The 19,755-nt window shown below is 42.0% G+C and overlaps 1 protein-coding gene across 1 annotated transcript in view; it reads right to left on the bottom strand.

Moving 5' to 3' along the window:
- Positions 1–2,217: 2,217 nt before the first annotated feature.
- Positions 2,218–19,755, bottom strand: part of b3gat2 (beta-1,3-glucuronyltransferase 2 (glucuronosyltransferase S)) — a 42,208-nt gene continuing 24,670 nt past the window's right edge. The window contains exons 3-4 of the mRNA XM_070841229.1: positions 10,192–10,340; positions 2,218–2,304 (exon numbers count right to left, since the gene is read on the bottom strand). Of these exons, the coding sequence (XP_070697330.1) occupies positions 2,218–2,304; positions 10,192–10,340 (236 nt within the window). The remainder of the gene's footprint in view (positions 2,305–10,191; positions 10,341–19,755) is intronic.

Raw genomic sequence — 19,755 nt, 5'->3', positions numbered from 1 at the left:
ATAAACATATTCAATAAATCTCAAGTCCTCCAGGTTTATTTCCAATGTGTTTACATTTTCTGGTGCCTAGTACAGAGAAAAAAAAGTGGTTTCCGTGCATTAAAAAATATCCAGGAATTTTTGTGTCCATCTTTGTCCAATGACTCTTTTAACTGTAAAAGTACTGTTTTATCTTTTTGGAATTTTATTAGTTTTTTTTTCCTTTTTTCTGTTCCAAGTTTTGCAAGAGGGTCATTTGAAATAAAGGCTGTTGTATCCTGGATTTAATCCTGTTTTTAATGTCCTGTGTTCACATCATACGGCAACACCGTTCCGAAAGAGAATACTGCCGTTAATGTTCACTGAGCGAAACAGTTCTTCCACATTTGAGCTGTGAAACTAGAGGCCTGTCTGATGTATAGAACCCGTCTATTCAGTTTGTTCTTTTTATTCCTCTGCTGCCAGGTGCGTTTACTTGTGAGGCGAGTTTTCTTTGTGTTCAGCCCACTGACTCTACATTATTGGTGGCAGCTTGTCAGAAGAGATGTTCCTTGTTTCTTCATGTGGGTCATTTCCAAACCTGATCACATATTTCACATACATACAGAATGAGAGGACGGCAGAGGTCGGTCCAGTTCATTGCATTCGATCACTTCAGGCTGCTATAGATGAGAATTACACAGCATTTGTGCATCAATACCTCATCACCACATTAACTTTGAGGCATAAATGGGATTAATTTAAACCGAGAAGACCAGCGTTGGGAAATCCAGCTGCTTGTGTCGGCCTCTGATTACCATTACCATTTTACTGGTAATAACCATTGTGAAGACATGAAGAAGATGCTCTTCTTCCAGACCGAACAGACCTGAAGCTTCCGGCAGATGATGAAGGTGATGCAAAAAAATTCCAAAATCTTAATTTGTTCCAAGTAGTACGGAAAGTTATTCATGCCAGGCATGAGGTGAAAATATGAGAGGAGGGAGATTTTATCTTATCTTTATTTTGCAATTTGAGAACAAAGTCAAACTTTCAGTTTAGTGCCAGGGGTAAGAAGAAACATAAATCAGAAGAGAAGGATTTTTTCTTTGCTTTTAAAGAATAAAGTGGAAATGTCAAGAATAAAGTCTACTTCTCTGGTCCATCAAATCAAGTCAGGGGAGCGACTGAGAGCCCTGCCAGCTGCCACAGTGTGTACGTCCATGAAGTGTGAAGGTGACTGTCGGAGGTGGTGCAACTGTATTCTAACTGATATAAATAATGTAATAATGTGCCGATTCCTACTTTTATTCCCAACAATTTGACTTTTTGACTTTTTCCTTATGCCTGGCACCAATAGTCTTCCATAATGAAGGGGGTTGTGGGTAGTATGGTTTGAAAAAACGGTTCAGCAGTTTTGTAAATACATTTCTGCACCTTCTCTCACTGGCGCATTGAGTACACAGCTGGAGATGGTTGTGGTTAGCATCCACCTTAGCATGGCTCTCTCTAAAGTTCAAAAATACATCTACCAACGTTAATTCTCTTAATCAACAGATAATTCTCAATGACAGAAAGAAAAAGAAACACTTAGACCAGCTGACGTCCCCTAAAACCACACATTTAAGATACAGATTAAATGAAAGACATGAAGCGTGTTGATATGTGCGGGCGCTAATAGGTGTATACTAGAACTTTGTAGAGGGCCAGCTTAATGCACTCATACTTAATGCACTGACATGGAAGCTGTTTGTTTTGGGAAAATATACTTGAAATTCATTTGCTGCTGTAAAAAACAGCTTCACACTGCCATAAGATCCAGGCAGTTATCTGGACCACTGGTCTTGCTTGTACGGCAACCATATCACAGTTCATTTGATGATGACGTATTAATGATTCACATGGCATGAATGAATCACGTGGCACTTTTCAATTCAGTAACATGACTTTTTTTTTCTTCACTTTTTTAAATTTTTTCTCTTCACAAACAGCAAAGCCATGGATGGGGGAAATGAACAGTCCAAAGTCATCCCAGTTTGTAAAGCAAACATATTCACTGCGGGTCCAGTCCTCATGGAGCACGTCTGACGGACAGCCAGAAGTCTTGAATCATGCAGCTCCTCAGAGACTGTCTGTGGTGGACAGATTGTATTAACCCGATAAGGAGAGAAAGCGGGGCGCCGCATTTAGTCCCAGCCAGGCGGTGCTGACCAGCCACGATCAGCGTCTGGCTCTGGATCCACTGCTCAGCTCTTCCTCTCACACCTCAATGACCACAGTGTCTTTCCGATGTTTGGGCTCATTTGCGAGGTGTGGTTTCTCTGTGCGAGTGTGCCAAACCAGCACCTGTAAAAGGGAAGAAGAAGAAGAATGAGAAAATGTGCTGACACACTAAATGCTGGGCACTAAATAAAGAATGAACAGGCTGTTGTGCTTGGATAAAGACGGCGCAGATGCAGGTGGATGGCAGAGAGATACTGATACTGTGTTCGGACTTCGGCTGATATTTTTTGGATTAAAGCTGCTGATATCTGACATTCCCTGCCAAATCATTTCTCTCTGCATCAGTGTTTTTTCCTTCCAGTAATGGCAAGCTTTCCCACCAGTAATAATGAGATTGTACTCAAATACTCAGTCAGGTCAAAGGCACCCTGCAGAAGCTTTTAAACACTTGTAGGGCTGTGGATCATTCTGAGGTGTGTGTTCCATTGTTCTCTCTACTGACGTACACACTCCTGCAGATGATTTCACCGCGATCCAACAGATAGACAGATAGATAGACAGTTGGTGCCAGTAACGTGTAAAGAAGCGTAGCAACGAACAAATGCACACAGCGTATAAACGAGGGTACAAAATGGAGCAGACAGAAGATCAGACAGGTTTTAAACACACTCCAAGGTTAGCCAAACTTTATCTGAAGGAGAAAACAAAGGTGAGCAGTACATTTATTACCCAAACTTTACAGTGTAAATGTCCTCCCATTTACAGAATTTATGTGGGGGTTATTACTGAGATTTCGGGGGCTCATTGGATTTTGGTGCAGCGTGCTGAACTTCCAGAATTCACCACAGAAGCCAAGTTTTGTACTTGGACAGACTCTGACATTCCTTAACACAACACGCATGAATTTATGCTGAAAAAAAAGAGAAATCTGACCAACCAAGTGGACCAAAGACAGCAGAGAGAACACCAACACTAGTGGCAGCACCACCCTCAGTACAGGTTTAATGTGATGATAATTACATGTGATCAGAGCCAATTCTGAGTCCATCCAAATCGTCTTTTGCAGACTGGCACCCCCAAAGCTAAATATGGGAGCAGCCTCTCTTCCATCAGAGGTGAGTGACAGACAGAGCTGCCTGGTATTCACAAAAGGCCGATAGATATGTGTCTGAAGCTAGTGGGTAGTTGTAGTCCCCTTGTTGGAAAGACTTTTTGAAGTAAAAGCTTCATTCCTTGATGATGCTCTGATGAAATATCTGTCAAATGAAAGATACCGCTGTATTCTTTGAAACAGAGATTGCATTGTATCCTCCTGCTGTTCAATTTGATGCTCACCAGTTTGCCAGGAGGGATTCCACACTCAGGAAACAGTCTGACACCTCCTGAAATGGATCAAATCAAAAGCAGCACGCGCCTCGCTGCAGCTGCTTGTCTTGTGTTTGCAGCCAATTTCACAGAAAGAAATTGGTGAGAAAAGACTGTGATGGATGCAAAGATTGATATTTTCCTGGAGAGGGGGGGGGGGGGGGGGGGCAAGATTCTCAGAGATTCAAATGAGGTTATTTGGATTAAGGATGTTTTTTTATAGCCAATAGCTAATGAGCTTATAATTCACGTGTGTGACATTTCTGTGTCCAAAGGAACACACACACACACACACACACACACACACACACACACACACACACACACACACACACACACACACAGGCATGATTTATTGCTGGCTTTGAACGCTGCTGCTGTTTCCGGGCTTCTTCAGGTGGAACATGTCACTTCCTGCACACTGTGCTGCTAATTGGCCCACTTTGCATATCTAACGAGGCTAATGTAGCAGCCACTAAAGCATCACTGCAGAGCTGTGGGGAAAACTGTTCTGGACGTGTGTGGGTGTGTGCACGCCTGCGCGCACACGCCCATTATGCAGTCAGATTGCCCTCTCTGCTCCCCTGGACTCACACACCTCTCGTTCTCCTTCTGCACGGGTCTCCTTCTCCCGCTTTGCTCTCCATTCTCCTCATTCATCACGTCCAGCTTTTCTCTTATGGTTTGCTCTTGCATTTACCTCTCAGTCCTCTCCGCTGCTCTGTCTTTCTCTTCCTCCCCGAGGCAACTTGGAGACAAAAAGCTTTACCAGGTTGGAGCTTTTTTTTTTTTGCCTTAATAGCACACGGAGAGAACAGGCCTGTTTCTGCATCAAGAGGAGGAATCAGTAGAGACGCAGCGGAAGGACGACTCTAGTTTGACTTACAAACATCTTGAATGATTGCACTTCAATTCCAGTTTATTGCGACATGGGTCTGATTTTTGTATCTTTGCTCGTTATTATATATAATATATATATATATATATATATATATATGCTGTGGCCTGGTGATCAGATTAAACTGAAAACAATATACGATATGGCCTTTTTTGTAACCCTAACCCTAACAAAAAAACATTCCCTTAAATTGATCAGGATCGAACAGGGTTTTACAGTTGTCAGTACTCTCTGGTGGAGGCATTCTGTAATAGAGACAAAGTTTGAAATGATCTCAAACATATCTTCAGTACTGCAATTTCTTATCAGCCATCGGACAGCCAATCACAGGGCCAAACCAAACCAAGTACCAAACCGAAGCCTCATAGGTCCCCATTACATCAAAGCAATCACACCACTAGGCCCATTAGTAGCTGCTTGGAGCTTTCAATAGCATCACACCATCTTCTTCAGGTGGAGTTTTCCCAGTTGTCACAGAATTGGTTTTCTGAGCTCTTGAAGGACTTGAGACTTGTTTTCATCAACTGCTGTTTCCAAGGTCCAAAGAATTTTCAGTCTCAGGACCCAACTTTTAATAAACTAGAATTCTCCATTAATGGGATAGAAAAGAAACCCTCAAATCCATTTGTCAGTGCACTTAAGATGCTTTGAGGATCAAATCACCCAAACCAGATCTGCTGGTGGTCTCCAGATGCATTTAGCTGCATTAATAAAATAAAAGTTAAGTTTAGCAGAAACCTGAGAACCAATGCAAATGAAATAGACAGCAGTGCAGTCTTTCAGTCCACGGCAGCAGACGTCCCTGTGTCCCTTCTCTTTCCTGTCTGTCTTCTTTTTCAGCTCTACCTTCAGTCAATTCATTTACCTATCCCCCATTTCTCCACGCAGCCATTTACCCTCCCTCCTCTCCTCCTCTCTTCTCTATCTCCTTTTCCTCCTGTGCTATCATCTGTCTCCATCTGTTCCTGCCTTCCCCCCTCCTCTCTTGTCCTGTCACTGCTGTCTGTTGCGATTACTCTCCTGCTCTAACTACATTACAGCTCCTGTCAGTCGTCTCCAGATACTGACCGGACCATCAGATGAGCATTTCTGCCCTCCATTGTCAAGGTCGGGATTCAGGCTCTGTGATCTGATCCTAGACTCCTTAAACAGAGTGGACGGGGCCTGGAGGTAGGGTGTGACAGAGCTGCTGGAGAGGGCATCACAGCCGAGTCATTTCAACCACGACTGTTCGCACCAACTGGAGAAAACCAACGGTGGTTGAGATGATCAACACAGCTGGACAGTTAGTTGAATCTGTCAAGTACAGGATGGAGGAGCAGCCATATTCATTATCAGTGGGTTATAACTTATGACTAATGATGACATCGATATTCTGTTCTTATCCTTTACTCTTGATGGCAGAGTCTGTAAGTTATTTTAGAAGCACTTCTTGTTATATTGGGTGGAATTCTCAATGCAGCCAAGTAACAATCAATGAATGAAATAGTTTGGCATTAAGAAGAAACAAAAATGTAATTACTGGAGCTTTCCACAGGCTAAAACTAGCGAGCTAGTCGCACAAAAACGACAGAAAAAATGTGAGCTGGTGTGAGTTACCAGCACTCCGGTGGTGAACACAGGACACAGAATCAATGTGAGGTGTGTGTTTATGGTTGTGGAGGTTAGAGTGTCGGGATGAGACGTATGTATGTTACATGTAACGTGAGGATAAAGTGGTATGAATGTACATGTGTCTTGTGTGTTAACCCTGGAGGGGGGCAGGAGCCAATCCCAGCTGTCAGAGTCAAACTGGTAACATTTAAAAAGTCTTCTCTGATGAAGAGAAGTGCTGCATTATTGGTTTTAATGGGTCATTCACAACAGAGTTTCCCAACCCTGGTCCTGGGGACTCCCTGTCCTTCATGTTACAGACACAACACACACAACAGATCCAAATGTTCAGTTCATCATCAAGCTCTGCAGACGCCTGTGATGCCAAAATCAATGAGTCTGAGTCTGATCATTACAAGAGTCACTGAATTACAGCACAAACACCCTCAGTCCATTTTTCATCTGCACTAACAATAGTCATAATAAGAGTAACAATAGTCATCAGCTGCATGAATTTATATTGTTGTTTTGTTGAAAACAACTCTGATTGATACAGGATGACAGGTGGCACGTGGTGAGCATGTCCACTGCACCGCTGGTGGTCATGATGCTTTCTGACCAAGCTGACTAAACAGTGATAGGAAACCTTCAATCATTCCCCTTAAAGGATGCTCAACAGTTTGAATCTCCTGGTGTGTGTTGTCTGTTCGATGTTTCATGATATCTTGATGTAAAGTATTTACATGTGATAGCTGGCACGAAGGTATTATCATACTGTGTCTGTCTGTTGGTAGGAGACTGTAGGCAAATGAAAGCAGGCAAATAAATAATGATAATTATATAAAAAAAGAGAGAGTTGTAATGATTCAGTATTGATTAAATCTGGTCAAGAAAGCAAATAGGTGTTTCTCCACAACTGTCAGACTCTTCATTACCCCCTGAGTGAGATTTACTGACCTGACATTTGTGTCTTTGGTTTCAAAGAGAGAGAAACTCATGTTCATCTTTCTTACTGAAAACAGCACCGTAAAAGTTTTTGGAATAACTTTATGTCTTAAAAACTGAAAGCTTTTGCAACATATGTGAAAATACAGTAATTCATATGTTACCAGTACACAATGGATGTTTGTGTATTTATCACCTGATGATCTATTCATTTATTTGTATCACTTTAAAAATATCTCTACTATTATCATATTATCATAACGGAAATAAGTTGTAATGTGTCCAATACATACGTCACATTTTACAGTTCTGTTTTCTGTATATTTGCTGTAATGATGTCACACTCATCTGTTATCAGTAATGATGTCATGTCAGCGGAGTTACAGAGCACAATGGTTAGGACAAGGTGTCATCACAATGATGATGTCACCATTGTGCCAACAACAACTGTTTGTGAGTGATGATCCCTGAATAAACTTTCTGACTTGTGTCTCGTCTTCCAGCTGCACAGCGGCAGCGGCGTGACTGATGATGTCACATCCCGCTGCTTTTCTAACTGTGACGTGATGAATGCCGATATCACATCGTCTTGTCTGTGCGGTGCCGGGCGATGACTGATGATGTCACAGCCTGCTAATGGCCTGTATTAATATCAGCGGCAGGGCTCCTCCATTAGTGTAATGGGGCTGATAATGATGATGATAGTTTCAACACAGAGCTGTCTGCGGCAGCAGCAGCAGCAGCAGCCAGCTGTAAATGATGATCCAGCAGCTCCGGGGGTCTTTATCCTATTCCCCGCAGGAAACACTTACCCATAACCCACCAGGGACGTATAGTGCAATGATGTGACCTCCACACAAGCGGTGAAACGGTAAATTTAGATTTCATATTTGTTGATGCAAGGTGAAGCAGCTGCTGTCATTACTTTTCTCCACAGAGACTAAATATGCTGTTTGCAGTGTGGTAGAGGAGGTGACTTAGCATGAAGTATTTCAGTTTACTAATTGTGCTGACCTAAATATTCAGCAACAAACTAAAAAGCAAAGCCCTGGTGGTGCCCCCAAGGTGCCGCCATGTCTGTCTCTCTCAACACCTCCACATTGCTGGACTGAACCAACAGTTGTGGTGTTATTGGAGCCTTACCATGTGTGAACCTGGGGGCATCCAGACCCTGATTACAGACTGCCCCCATCGGACCCCGGTCATGTCACTGTCATGTTCATATCACTAATTCAACAAATTAACAAATACAGCCCATCTGTGGTGGTTGTGTTGCTGCAATCTGTAATGTTTCAGTTCTCCACATACTGTGACATACTGACTGTGGCTTAAGCTTGGAGAGACGTCAGTACAGAACATTATTTCATTCACATTATGGTATTATGGTCTGTGTTTCTGTCCGCTGAAAAGGTCCACAGACGTGACGTGTCGGTCACTACTGATTGGTGAGGGCTAGGAGGGCTATACCTGGAATCTGTAATTACAAAAATGTAATTTCAGTTGTAAAAGTAAGTCCAAACCACTCAATTCCAACATTATTTATTTGGAACATCTTATACACCACACAAAATAAAACTCATGTGTTCTCCTCCTTAACGGTGCGGGCTACAGGTGTGCTAACATCAGCTGTGGCTGCTGTGTGCTGCAGGGAACTCGGCTCTCAGGCTATCAGACAAGCTTTAAGATATATTCTGGGCTTGGCCAGGTGACCGCTTTGTGCTCGCCGTTGCCCCGACTGTGATGGACTTGATCAAGCCGACGTAGCCTCGCTCTGTCTCCTTTTCTCTAACATAAACTCTTGTCTAGACTCTAACGATGTAACGTGAATTGGTGCGCAGTCGTACTGATTTGGTCAGCACGCATCAAACTCAGTGCCCCAATCTGTTTAGGGCTAAAAAGGAAATGGCTAATGAGCATGATGTCGCACTAAAAGATGAGGTGAAATGATCTGACAGTTTGTTAATGGTAATTAACCAAAAAGCCACTACATGTAGTTCCACTTGCACACTCGGTGCTTGTTTGGAACAACTGGGGACGTGACACTATGGGCTCACATATTCCTTTAAAAGGTAAAAATGTAATAGAATCCATTTCTCACAAGAAGTCCTTTAAGGCGGCTCAGTGATGGCTGTCAAGAGGATGAGTGGCTTCATAAAACCAAGTGCCAACAGGGGCTGTGGTGATTTGAGATGAGCTGCATCGATCTGAGCTGTCTAAGCACACTACTAGAATTGATAGCGCTATAACACCACTTCTATCCAATTCGAGCTGTGTGTGTGTCTAAGTTTAGCCGGGCCACCAGCTCAAAGCATGACTCATGCTGTCAATAGTGACGAGAAGGCCCCATGGTTAGTTACTGCTGTGATGGCAGCCATTATTATGACTGCAGTTTAATATCTACCCTGCCGACACACACACACACACACACACACACACACACTAGTCCTACATTAAGACTGATAAATTAGGCTTTTATTAAACCCCGGTCTGTGTCGTCCACCTCCAATACGCAGGTCATAGCAGGGTGATAACATACTTAGAACATTATTGCTAAATCCTGCCCAGCATAATCAGCCAGCAGTGACTGGTAGAAGTGAAATGGAGAAAAATCACTTTCACTTTATGGAGAATACAAACTGCATATTGCCTCATTGTCTAAATTAAATCTCAACAGCAGACACAAACTTTGACCCTTAAAACAGTGCAGTGTGTAAGAGAAGGAGTTTGCATAGAAGTCAGGGGTCGTATTATTCAATCATCATTCTTATTTATTTCTTTATAAAATGCATCCCATTATATTTTAACCATGTACCTGAATGAATCCAATAATAAGTCATGATTTGTGTTTGCACTGGGTCTAAACAGCAGCTGTGTAAATGTTAACGGTGTTAAACTCTTTTTGCCGCTTTGCATTTAATTTTCAGACGGTCCCTCCCTTCAGCTCATTAATTTCTCGTGTAATGTCAAACCACCAAGGTGCCGGGCTTCAGTATCAGGTCATGGGGTAAAAATAACACCTGTGAAACATCAGTCAGGCTTCATCCTGTGCTGCACAACTAATGTGGTGAGAACTGATGGCTGCGTTATGGCTTTTAGAAGAGGTGTTGTGACTTTTATGGTGAACCGTGTCCATCAGTGGACGGGCCAGTGGAGGCCAAAACCCAAATATCACTGCAAAAAATTGGTGACAGTGGTGCCTGCCTACTGACCCGAGTGCAGTTGTTGGCCTTGGGCTCCAACTCGGTGACCTTGGTGATCTGCTTGAGGAAGTCGGACTCCTGCATCCCCGGCTGGGAGCCTCGCCGCTTGAACTGCGCCCGCGGGTTTGCCAGGATCACCTGGAGGTTCACCGCAAAACCTGAGGGAGAGAGGAAGGGAAGGGAGGGAGGAAGAGAGGGAAGAAAGGCGGAGAAAGGGTGAGGAGGTCAGCCAGCACGGATTAAAAGCACATTATGAGTCTATTATAATCACAGCAGAAAATGATAGAGTGCATTAGTGGATCTAATGACTACGATATGGCTGATATGAAATTCATTTACCACAGGGGTCTGCCACTCTCCTGCCATAATTGTACTAGAGATGAGAAGGGAAGCGTGAGAAAGTCAGAGGGAAGTCAAAATGCTGATGATGCCAGTGTGTTGTAGCTGAGGTGGGATTAATGGTCAGCCTGCAACTAGATTTAATCAACCTGATTAGAACAGTGGGAGGAAATCTGACCCCACATAATTACTTTGAAAGATATTAGCTGCCCTACAACCAGAAATATGTTTGAAGTTTGAAAAGAGCCTGATTGTGAGTTTAGGGTTCAAACTATGTTCCATAGCTGAAATAATCCACATATAAATTAGAGAGAAACCAAAGGCAACAACGAGAGCTGGAGCTAATCCTTCCTGCTGCCACTCTTAACCTTGTTCCCATCGAGATGTGCGCGGAGAACACGTCATTCACACATCCGATGTGTTGTCCGAGCCTGAAGCCAGAGGTCTGACACGTGATGAGTCTCTTTTACATGTTTTTGCCTCCACCTTAGCTGACCTTTCTCTGACAGAGCAGCGGATAATGATGGGGGGGAAAAAACCTGAAGAATGCTAGGGATAAAAAAGAAATAGAACAGCAATTTCAAAGTAAAAATCCTTTAGATACAAATTGTTTTCACCCTGCCATTATTAAAGGCTTTTTCACAGTGTGGTTTTGTAGAAAATGTCTAAGCTCTGTACAAGCTCTGCTTGGCAATGAGACATTGGCCTCTATTATTGTACCAGCAGTCTGCAGTTTGTCTGTGTTTGGTGTGACTGTTATTACCACATTAACTCATTTTGCAGTTTTATTAACTGATGCTCTTGAAATTCAAGACTCTGACCTCTGCGGTTGTCTACCTGCCTCAAAACACTAAAGTGATGACTGTCAGGCGTCTCCTACAGCTGACAAATGCTGGTAATTGGCCCTCGGCTCAATATGATTAAACTGTGTGTAGCATTTGTCGTTCACTTAGTTGGCAGAACTCTTTCATGTGATGCTCCGAGAGTTTCTCCTCCACCCGTGCATCTTCAGAGCATGTTTATCGTTAGACAGTGAGATAGTAACTGCTTCACTTGGTCCTGGTTTAGCCATAGTAAAAGCACTTCTTAACCTAAGAAAAGAATCCCATCCCATCCTCAAAATGTTAGAGAGCTGTCCAAACCTATTGAGGAGGCAAATGAAAAAGCAAACAGCCTCTCACAGTCTGATGTGGACGTGGCTGAAACAACAGCTTGCTTTTCAATGATACTGACTGAGATATGGATATCACAAGAAATGTGACTGGAGGGCATGGCTGCTCTCTTCCTCTATGAATGAATCGATGTTAACGTGGCGTATAGTCTCATGTTCAATGATGAGACAAAACAAAGCAACCTTCTAAATCCCTTGGATGTCTCCAGTTCGTCTAGTACGTATGTGGGTCGCCCGTCTTTGCTCTGCGAGCCTTGGTGTGATAATATTATTATGGATACAACTTGATTATGTTCAATACATGTGAAATTAAATTCAACTCAAAATTTAAAAACATACACAGAACAAATCTACAGCTGTACTAGCGTCCCTACTCAATTGGTACAATTAGCTAAATGCTAAACTCAGCATGCTAACATGTTGACAAGCTGACATTTAGCAGGCAATGTGTGCCATGATTGCCATCTTATTCTATCATTTAGCATGCTGACATCATAAAGAGATCTGGATAACTTTTTTAAAAGTACCCGGATCTTCCGCATTGTTGGGTCCATGAAACAAGCACATTAGCGTCGCGGCAGCTAGCCCTCCGCTATAATGAATGGGAATAAAATGATTTCATTGTTCCCAAATGGAAAAATGGATCAAACTTTGAAGGTGAAATGAATCATTTCCCTGGGGCTGTGATTTGGAAACAAAATGTATCCAGCTGATTTACAGTCTATGGAAAAAAGTCTTTTTGGGTTTATTGGCATCACGTGATGTCCGTCATTATTGTAATTACACGGTTTGGCCACTATTTAAAATTGGCTTCAAAGCCTGGCCCACTCCTAGGGACTTGGCATTTGAAACTAAACACCAAGTGCAGCAGAGCATGATGAGAAAGTGAGTTTGCAGGAATTCAGTCATACAGCAAAGTAGTGGGTAATGTGAGCGTCTGACTTGATGATATTAAATGAAGAGTTAGAGGATCACCATCGTTATTACAATTCATTGTTTGGGAATCATGAATGTCAAATTCCATCCTCAAGCCATTCATCAAGCAGTTTAATCAAATATTTCATCTGGACTAAAGTAGAGCACTGCTGACCAACACCAACATTTCCTGGAGCTCCCATGGCTACAAACCTTGTTGTAGTCTACACATCATACACAGACCTGCTTTTGGTTCTGAGTGTAACTGACACATCATATCATTCGTTCTTAAACCAAAACTTATATTGGAAACTTAAAATGAGCTCTGATGTCCTAATATGACAGGACTGTTCTGTTTCAGTCAAATTTTACAAACTAACAGAGATACTTTTATTCTCTGTTGCATTACCCTTCAAGACCCTACTGCTACTTGCTGAGTAACTATCTCCCTCCTACAGCGTCAGCAAACAGAAATAAGAATAGAGGAAGACATTTACATATTTCTAAGTTGAAACTAATCACCTGGGGGCAAACTCTGGAATGCTAACACAGGAGTCCATTTAAAAATTCATACGTTATTGGTGGTATGAATTCATTTGTTTCAGTTATGTGATATTAAAGACTCATTAAGTCAATATATTTAAAACACAAGAAAAACAGCTGTTGTTACACTTGCTAACCGTGTCTCAACATTGCCCATTATTTTCGCAACATCGCTCAAAAGAATTGAAATTTGGTAGTCACCCACGTTGCATAATATGGTCACTGAGATGGTAAAACCAGTCAGCAAGCTGAGGGTGCCAAACCTTTGTCAACTGAACTCAAATTTTACAAATGAACATACAACAAAAATCTACCTCCTTTGACTATAAATGCAAGACAGCATTGTATTCATGAGCTTAGTTAAGTAGAGAAGAAGATCAGTATCAGTCTCATGTCTGTGTGATTAGTACACAGCTGGAGTCAAGAGGCGATTAGCCTAGCTTAGCATAAACACTGAAAGCTGGGGGAAACAGCTAGCGTAGTGCTGTCTATATTTCAAAGATCCACCCACAAACATTGTTTAAAACTCACTAATTAACATGTTGTATCTCATTTATGCATTCAGAACATTCTGTACAAGTGTCAATTTGGGGCTTTAGATCACGTGCTGTAATTGTTACACATTGCTGGATGGACGCATAAACTGTTGCTCATCAACAAGTAATGTTGAGATATTTCCTACATATTCCTAGAACATATCTCCCTCCACAAATAGTCTTTTTACATTACTGTTTGTGCAGTACACTATGCTTTAGAGGCTTTGGTAGGTGGATTCTGAACTTAAGCCAAATCCCTCCAGACCCCAGCGACGTACTTAACACACAGGCATGAGTAGTTCTGATCTCCCCATCTCACTTTCAGGAAGAAAAATACACACATTTTCAAACACTCTTCCTGTAAACCTGGAAGACGAGCGGGAGTGGACGTGGTCTCCTGCACTTGGCCAGACTGTATGTCTCAGATGTTGAAACTTTACATTAATGCTTGAATGCATAAAACCAGAAGTCTTTTAAAATGACTAATACTTTTACCTTTCACAAGCATAATGGAAGCTGATGAAAAAAATCAAACTGACTCTGTAATCATACAACCTGAAATGAGTGGCTGTATGGAGCAGAGGAAAACTGAAAAAATCCAAACACAATGGAGTAATTCAAAGCATATGTAATTTGTGGTAAATGGGTTTAAACACTGGTGCAGTCCTTAAATGCACCATTTAGACTACATAAATGAAAGTGCAAGTGTAGATATGTTTTAAGCAGAGCAGTGTTTCTCCAAGGGTTGCTGAAGTTTGTAGTTTAGAGCATGAGGATTTTTTCAGAAACCAGAAGCACTAGAACAGGGGTGTCCAAACTCCGGCCCGCGGGCCAACTGCAGCCCGTGGTCCAATTTTCATCGGCCGGCAGAAAATTCTAAAAATGTATTGTAATACTGCCCACACGTGGAACCTGCGCTGGACTGTGTTGTACTTCTTAGTACAATGGAAAGGCTGTTTGTATGTTTTTCTGTATGTGGCCCTCAGTGAAAAAAGTTTGGACACCCCTGCACTAGAAGAACCAGAGTCAAAATTCAGCTCCTCAGCTATACTTCCTGGAGCCAAAAAAAAAGTCTCTGCGCTGGGGTTGTACTCTCTGATAGACCAGGAACGATGGGGGCGGAGTAACGGAAGCAGTACTGAATGTGCCTCACGGGTCAAACACAGACTTTTCAGCAGCTACAACTTGTACAGATGAATTCAGACAGTAAACACTCAGTACTCAGTGCTACTAGTGTTATAACTATGTGCTACTAGGAGATAAAACAGAGGAGATAATCCCTTTTGATTTGAATGATTCCACACCATACAAACTACTATTTAATGCAGCCATTAAAATCAAACATGAAATAATAAATAATAAGGAAAGAGTAGAAAAAGAATATGTAAACACATGAAATATGAGCAATGCCTGGCACAGCCTCTTGGGCTATGCTGATTTGTCTTCTAGTAGCGTAACCTGAAGCTTTGGTGGCCTGAGGGAACCATTTGATCACTCTATTGTCCTCTAGGTTTACATGAGCGCATGCAATCAATTTTTATTTTGTTTCCTCCCTTTATTCATGCCCTCTCTCTCCCTCTGTTCCATCGCTTTGTGATTTATTTTCAATTCAAAGGCTAATATGAAATATAAAAGTGTTTACCTCCAGGGCAAAAACAGATATAAGCACAGTCAGCCGCCACGACACTGTGATATTAAAATCAAAATCCAACGTTAAATTCACTGCTTAGGCAACCTCTATCACCAGTTGGAACAACACGAAAGCGATCCCACTTTGATGCACTTCAGGGAACATTTATATCTGCTCTTCTAAACACACATAGAACAACACTATGACAAGTTTGCTTCTGTTTTGTTTCAAATAAACGAGGACTAGTGAAAATCCAAGGAGAAAGCTATCACAGTACCGCCCACAAAGTGTGATTGACAGGTCATCACTGGGGCATGCAGTGCAGAAACACCATGGCAACAAATACCTGGCACCAAATGAGAGCAGAAACCACCACGTTCACTGGATGGTCACCACCGTAGGCACTGAGTCGATTCAAACACAGTCCCAGCTTCTCTTACTTTGCACTAGAAGGGTCTCATTAGCAAATGTATCGTCTAAATGTGAATCTGAGCGGTGATTTCCAGAGATCAGTGCTCTTTTAAGGGCTTCAACAAGAAGAAGTTTGGAGGTGAGCAGTAAATCCAAATCCTGGCTTTAAAAATGCCTTTGAAATGAAAACTGCAAACCAAAAATACACAGGATTTTCAACAAGCGGTTTAATCAGAGGATAAAAGCTTCATCCTCCAATCAGAGAGCAGAGCAGCTTTTAAGCGGTGGAGCAGATCGACAACTGCACGACGCCATACTTCTATATTTTAAAGGACATGCTGATGTGGCTGTATGGGACAAGTTTTCCTTTCCTGGCACAAAGTAATATTGGTAAAAATGGTCATATGACCCATTTGACCACTCAAATGTAGCAACGCTAATCAGAGGACAACTAAGGAGAGCTGTTTTTCTCCCACATAATCTAAGATGTATAAGCAACAGAAAATCTAACTAAATGTACCTTTTAGTCTATTATGCACAGTGCTCTGTCTAAAATCAAACTTCAACATGTCTTCATGTTAATCAAATGCTGTGTATCTAGTGCTCTGACAGGGATTTGTCAACTCAGCGACAGGTTCTTTCAACCTTGCTCAGATTTCTTCCAGAACATCACATCAGTCACGTTAAAATGCATTTTGTTGTTAAAATAAGCAACGTGAGCGTCCTGGCTGAATTTGCATAATAAGAACTTGTGATCTGCAACATTTGAACTCTACCTGCTAAATATACACTTTGCTACAAGTGACACACATTTCGCTAATGTGTGTGTTTTCCCTTGTTCAGCTGCTTCTGTTCAGTTCCACTCCTACTACAGCACTTCAGTGCAGGAGAGGGTCTTTAACTGTTCCAGCACGCTGTCTCTATCCTCCCCTCTGCTCTTCTCATCTCCCCATCTCAGGAGCAGGGTATAAACACTGGGGTGACTGGGGTTAAACACTTTCATGTTCCTATCTCAGGGAACACTCCCAAGGCACAAGTGCCACTTCAACAAAAGGTACAACCGTCTTTGTGCTGGTGCGTGTGCGTGTGCTTGAGTGTGTGCACATACCTTGTATTGTTGTGTTTAGTGTGTACTTGATTGCAATGTTTTGCAAAGATGCAGCTCTAATGTGCTTCTGGAAAATTGCATGCGTGCATACGAGTCCTGGAAAATGTACGCTTGTGCACTTGTATTAATTCAAGTGCTGGCAGATGTGTGCTTGCATGTCTTTCACATCGATGCATGATGTGGTAATTGTGCACACACACACACACACACACGCTGAGGTGAATAGTACTCCACACCGTCATTGTCCAGGCTCCATTGTGTCTGCCTAAATGAGACAGAGCAGTAGATGGTAGGCTTTAGTGATCTCCTAACAATACAGCCCTGTATAACACAATACTATTAGGACACGCACTGGCACTCACTCAGCGCTCTGCAGACACCCCATTGTAAATCCTATGAATAATAATTTAAGAGTGAATAAAGTTTGGGCCGTTTCCTCAACACGGCCATTGTTGTTCTCGCAGAATTTAGAGCGAAAAAATGCTTCGTAATACAGCCACAGCAGTAAATCTTAGCGTTGCAAATTGACAGTGTAATTATATAGCACAGTGTAAAAGTAGGGCTGATAATTACGGTGTGTGTGTGTGTGTGTGTGTGCAGAAGTGAGATTAGGTGGAATGGGATGGTCGGGAAGGGGACAGAGGGATGAGATCTCGGCCGTGGTGGAGCAGGAAAGGTGGAGGAGAGAAAAAAAGAGGTTCGCTCTTGTTATTGCGGTTTAATTAACACTAATCCCAAGGGCAGGCCCGTGCGTGTGTGTGTGTGAGAGTGTGTTTGCAGTGCGCTCTGCAGTATTGCCATCGGCTGTGTCCACATGTGTTTAGAATGATAAACATGCAATCATTTGTATCTAGAGTGAAACAACACCTCTACATTTATTGTTATTTTACTGTTATTGCTATATTGTGTCTCCAGCAGAGAGTCTGACTACAGTGCATGTGTGGGTGAAACGGGATAATGAGTGGCAAGATTATTTGGTCAGTGTGATGAATTGTTTGTCATTCAGGTCAGAGATAATGTTGGAGCTGGATTTATACTCTGGAGAAATGGAGATGTAAATAGATTTATTGAAATGTCTGCTTAGTCTTTACTCTTCATTACAACCACTAGAACAACCAGACAGATTTAGACTCGGAACTCTATCACTAAGTCTGATGTGAATGTTCGGTGTCCGGTGTGGAAGTTCGACTCTTTGTAGACCATACAAGACATTTTTTGCTCATGGAACAACATCACATGCTACGCTTGGCTTTGTTTCTCAGATAGGACAGTACTTGTTTGCATGAGGACAACAAGTGGTCATGCAAATAACCCTCGTTGTCAAGGCCTGGTACTGTACATCGTGAATCTCTATGGCATTTTATGTTAGTTTCATGAGTCAGTTTATTGCCTCAAAGCCTTTTCTTTGGTGTTGGTGGTGAAGTGCAGCCATGTCGTGGTGAGGTGGCGGCATGACGGCAATGTTTGATCAACTCTGCAGGATATAAAGCAACAAGAAGGGAAAAAATAAGCAAAAACACGTTTTCACCTAAACCAATAGGAAAAAAACAGCTGAAAAAAGATGTCTGGTGTACCTGTTCAGGTTTGTAGCATGTTCAAAATGTGTCTATAATGAAATAGATGGGATTTATTGGTGGAGAGTATTATAATGCACTTTGAAGTAAGTAAGTAAGTAAGTGTGGGTCATTTCAGTCATAAACTCTTTAAGCGTTTAGGGTTTGATTTTTATGTAAAAATTCTCAGAACAGAATAGTAGGAGTTGAGACCCCGACAAGAGCAAACACAACAGTTATTTCAGAAAGCAAAAGTAATGAGCGACAGCAGAGCAAGAAAACATTGAACAATAGAACAATAGAACAATGAGAAGACCACTGAAAAAAGGTCCTTTAAAAGATGACACACTGACACCACTGATGGGTGGTAAGATTCACCAATTCACATCTTTGCATCGGCAGAAAAGTTCATGAAGTGATCGCCCGCTTTGAAGAAGTGTGGACTGACATCCAATAGAAAACTTTGGTCTTGCTTTGAACCGGAGCGTCTTCAGATTAACTCCATACCCGATATGCTGTGATCCACTAGCGTTAGGAAGGATACGAGATAAATGAATCCATTCATGTTAACTTTGCTGACATGCTGACTGTAGGGGAGACCGAGGTTGGCACACTTTTCTCTCTGTCATACTTCTCTGGTATCATTTTATGTTCAAATGTTCTAACCAGCAGCAAATGAGGGTTCAAGGTCTCAGCTGTAAATAAATATGTTTTGATGCACACAAATGTTTTCTAAACGTCGGTGGTTCATGGTTTAAGTCATGTTTGTGCATTTGTGCCAACCAGGGCCAGGCGTTTTTACAGGTCCAAAAGATAACAGCTTACCGCGTTTTGGGACCACAGGAACAAAGATGTGAAGTAAAAATGTAAAAATGACTCATTTATGATTTGCTGTTTGCTTAAGAAGAGCCAAAGACATAAAATCAAACTCTCTGTACCAAAGTGCAAAACATCGTATTCTTTTCCATCATGTTGAATCACACTGGATCCTGTTTAATTACATCGTGTTGAATCAAATCGTCCAGATTCACTCTGCTTCACTGTTAGTTGCTTCATATACATCTTCAGTGTACTGGAGGGTTGGCAGTGTATGGAGACGTGTGACTCCTCGGCCTCAGTGATGAACATACATCCCTAACATAGATAAAAGTCAGTGATATGTTTGTACTGGACTCTTTAACAGTGCAGGACTCTGAGTGTTTCTGAGACAACATATAAACTGGTGACTTTCCTGATTCCTCACACTTTCGCTTGTAACTACGTGGTTCCTTCAGCTCCGATGCCATCTAATCTGTCGCTTTTCAGAACCGTTTTATTCCACAACACTCAGCAATCCTACTTTGCGATTTCTCTCAGAAATAAACAAT

This window comes from Pempheris klunzingeri, chromosome 12, assembly GCF_042242105.1.
Source record: "Pempheris klunzingeri isolate RE-2024b chromosome 12, fPemKlu1.hap1, whole genome shotgun sequence".
Lineage (NCBI taxonomy): Eukaryota > Metazoa > Chordata > Actinopteri > Acropomatiformes > Pempheridae > Pempheris > Pempheris klunzingeri.
The sequence above is the reverse complement of the archived record's forward strand: the minus strand, read 5'-3'. Positions and strand labels throughout refer to the sequence as shown.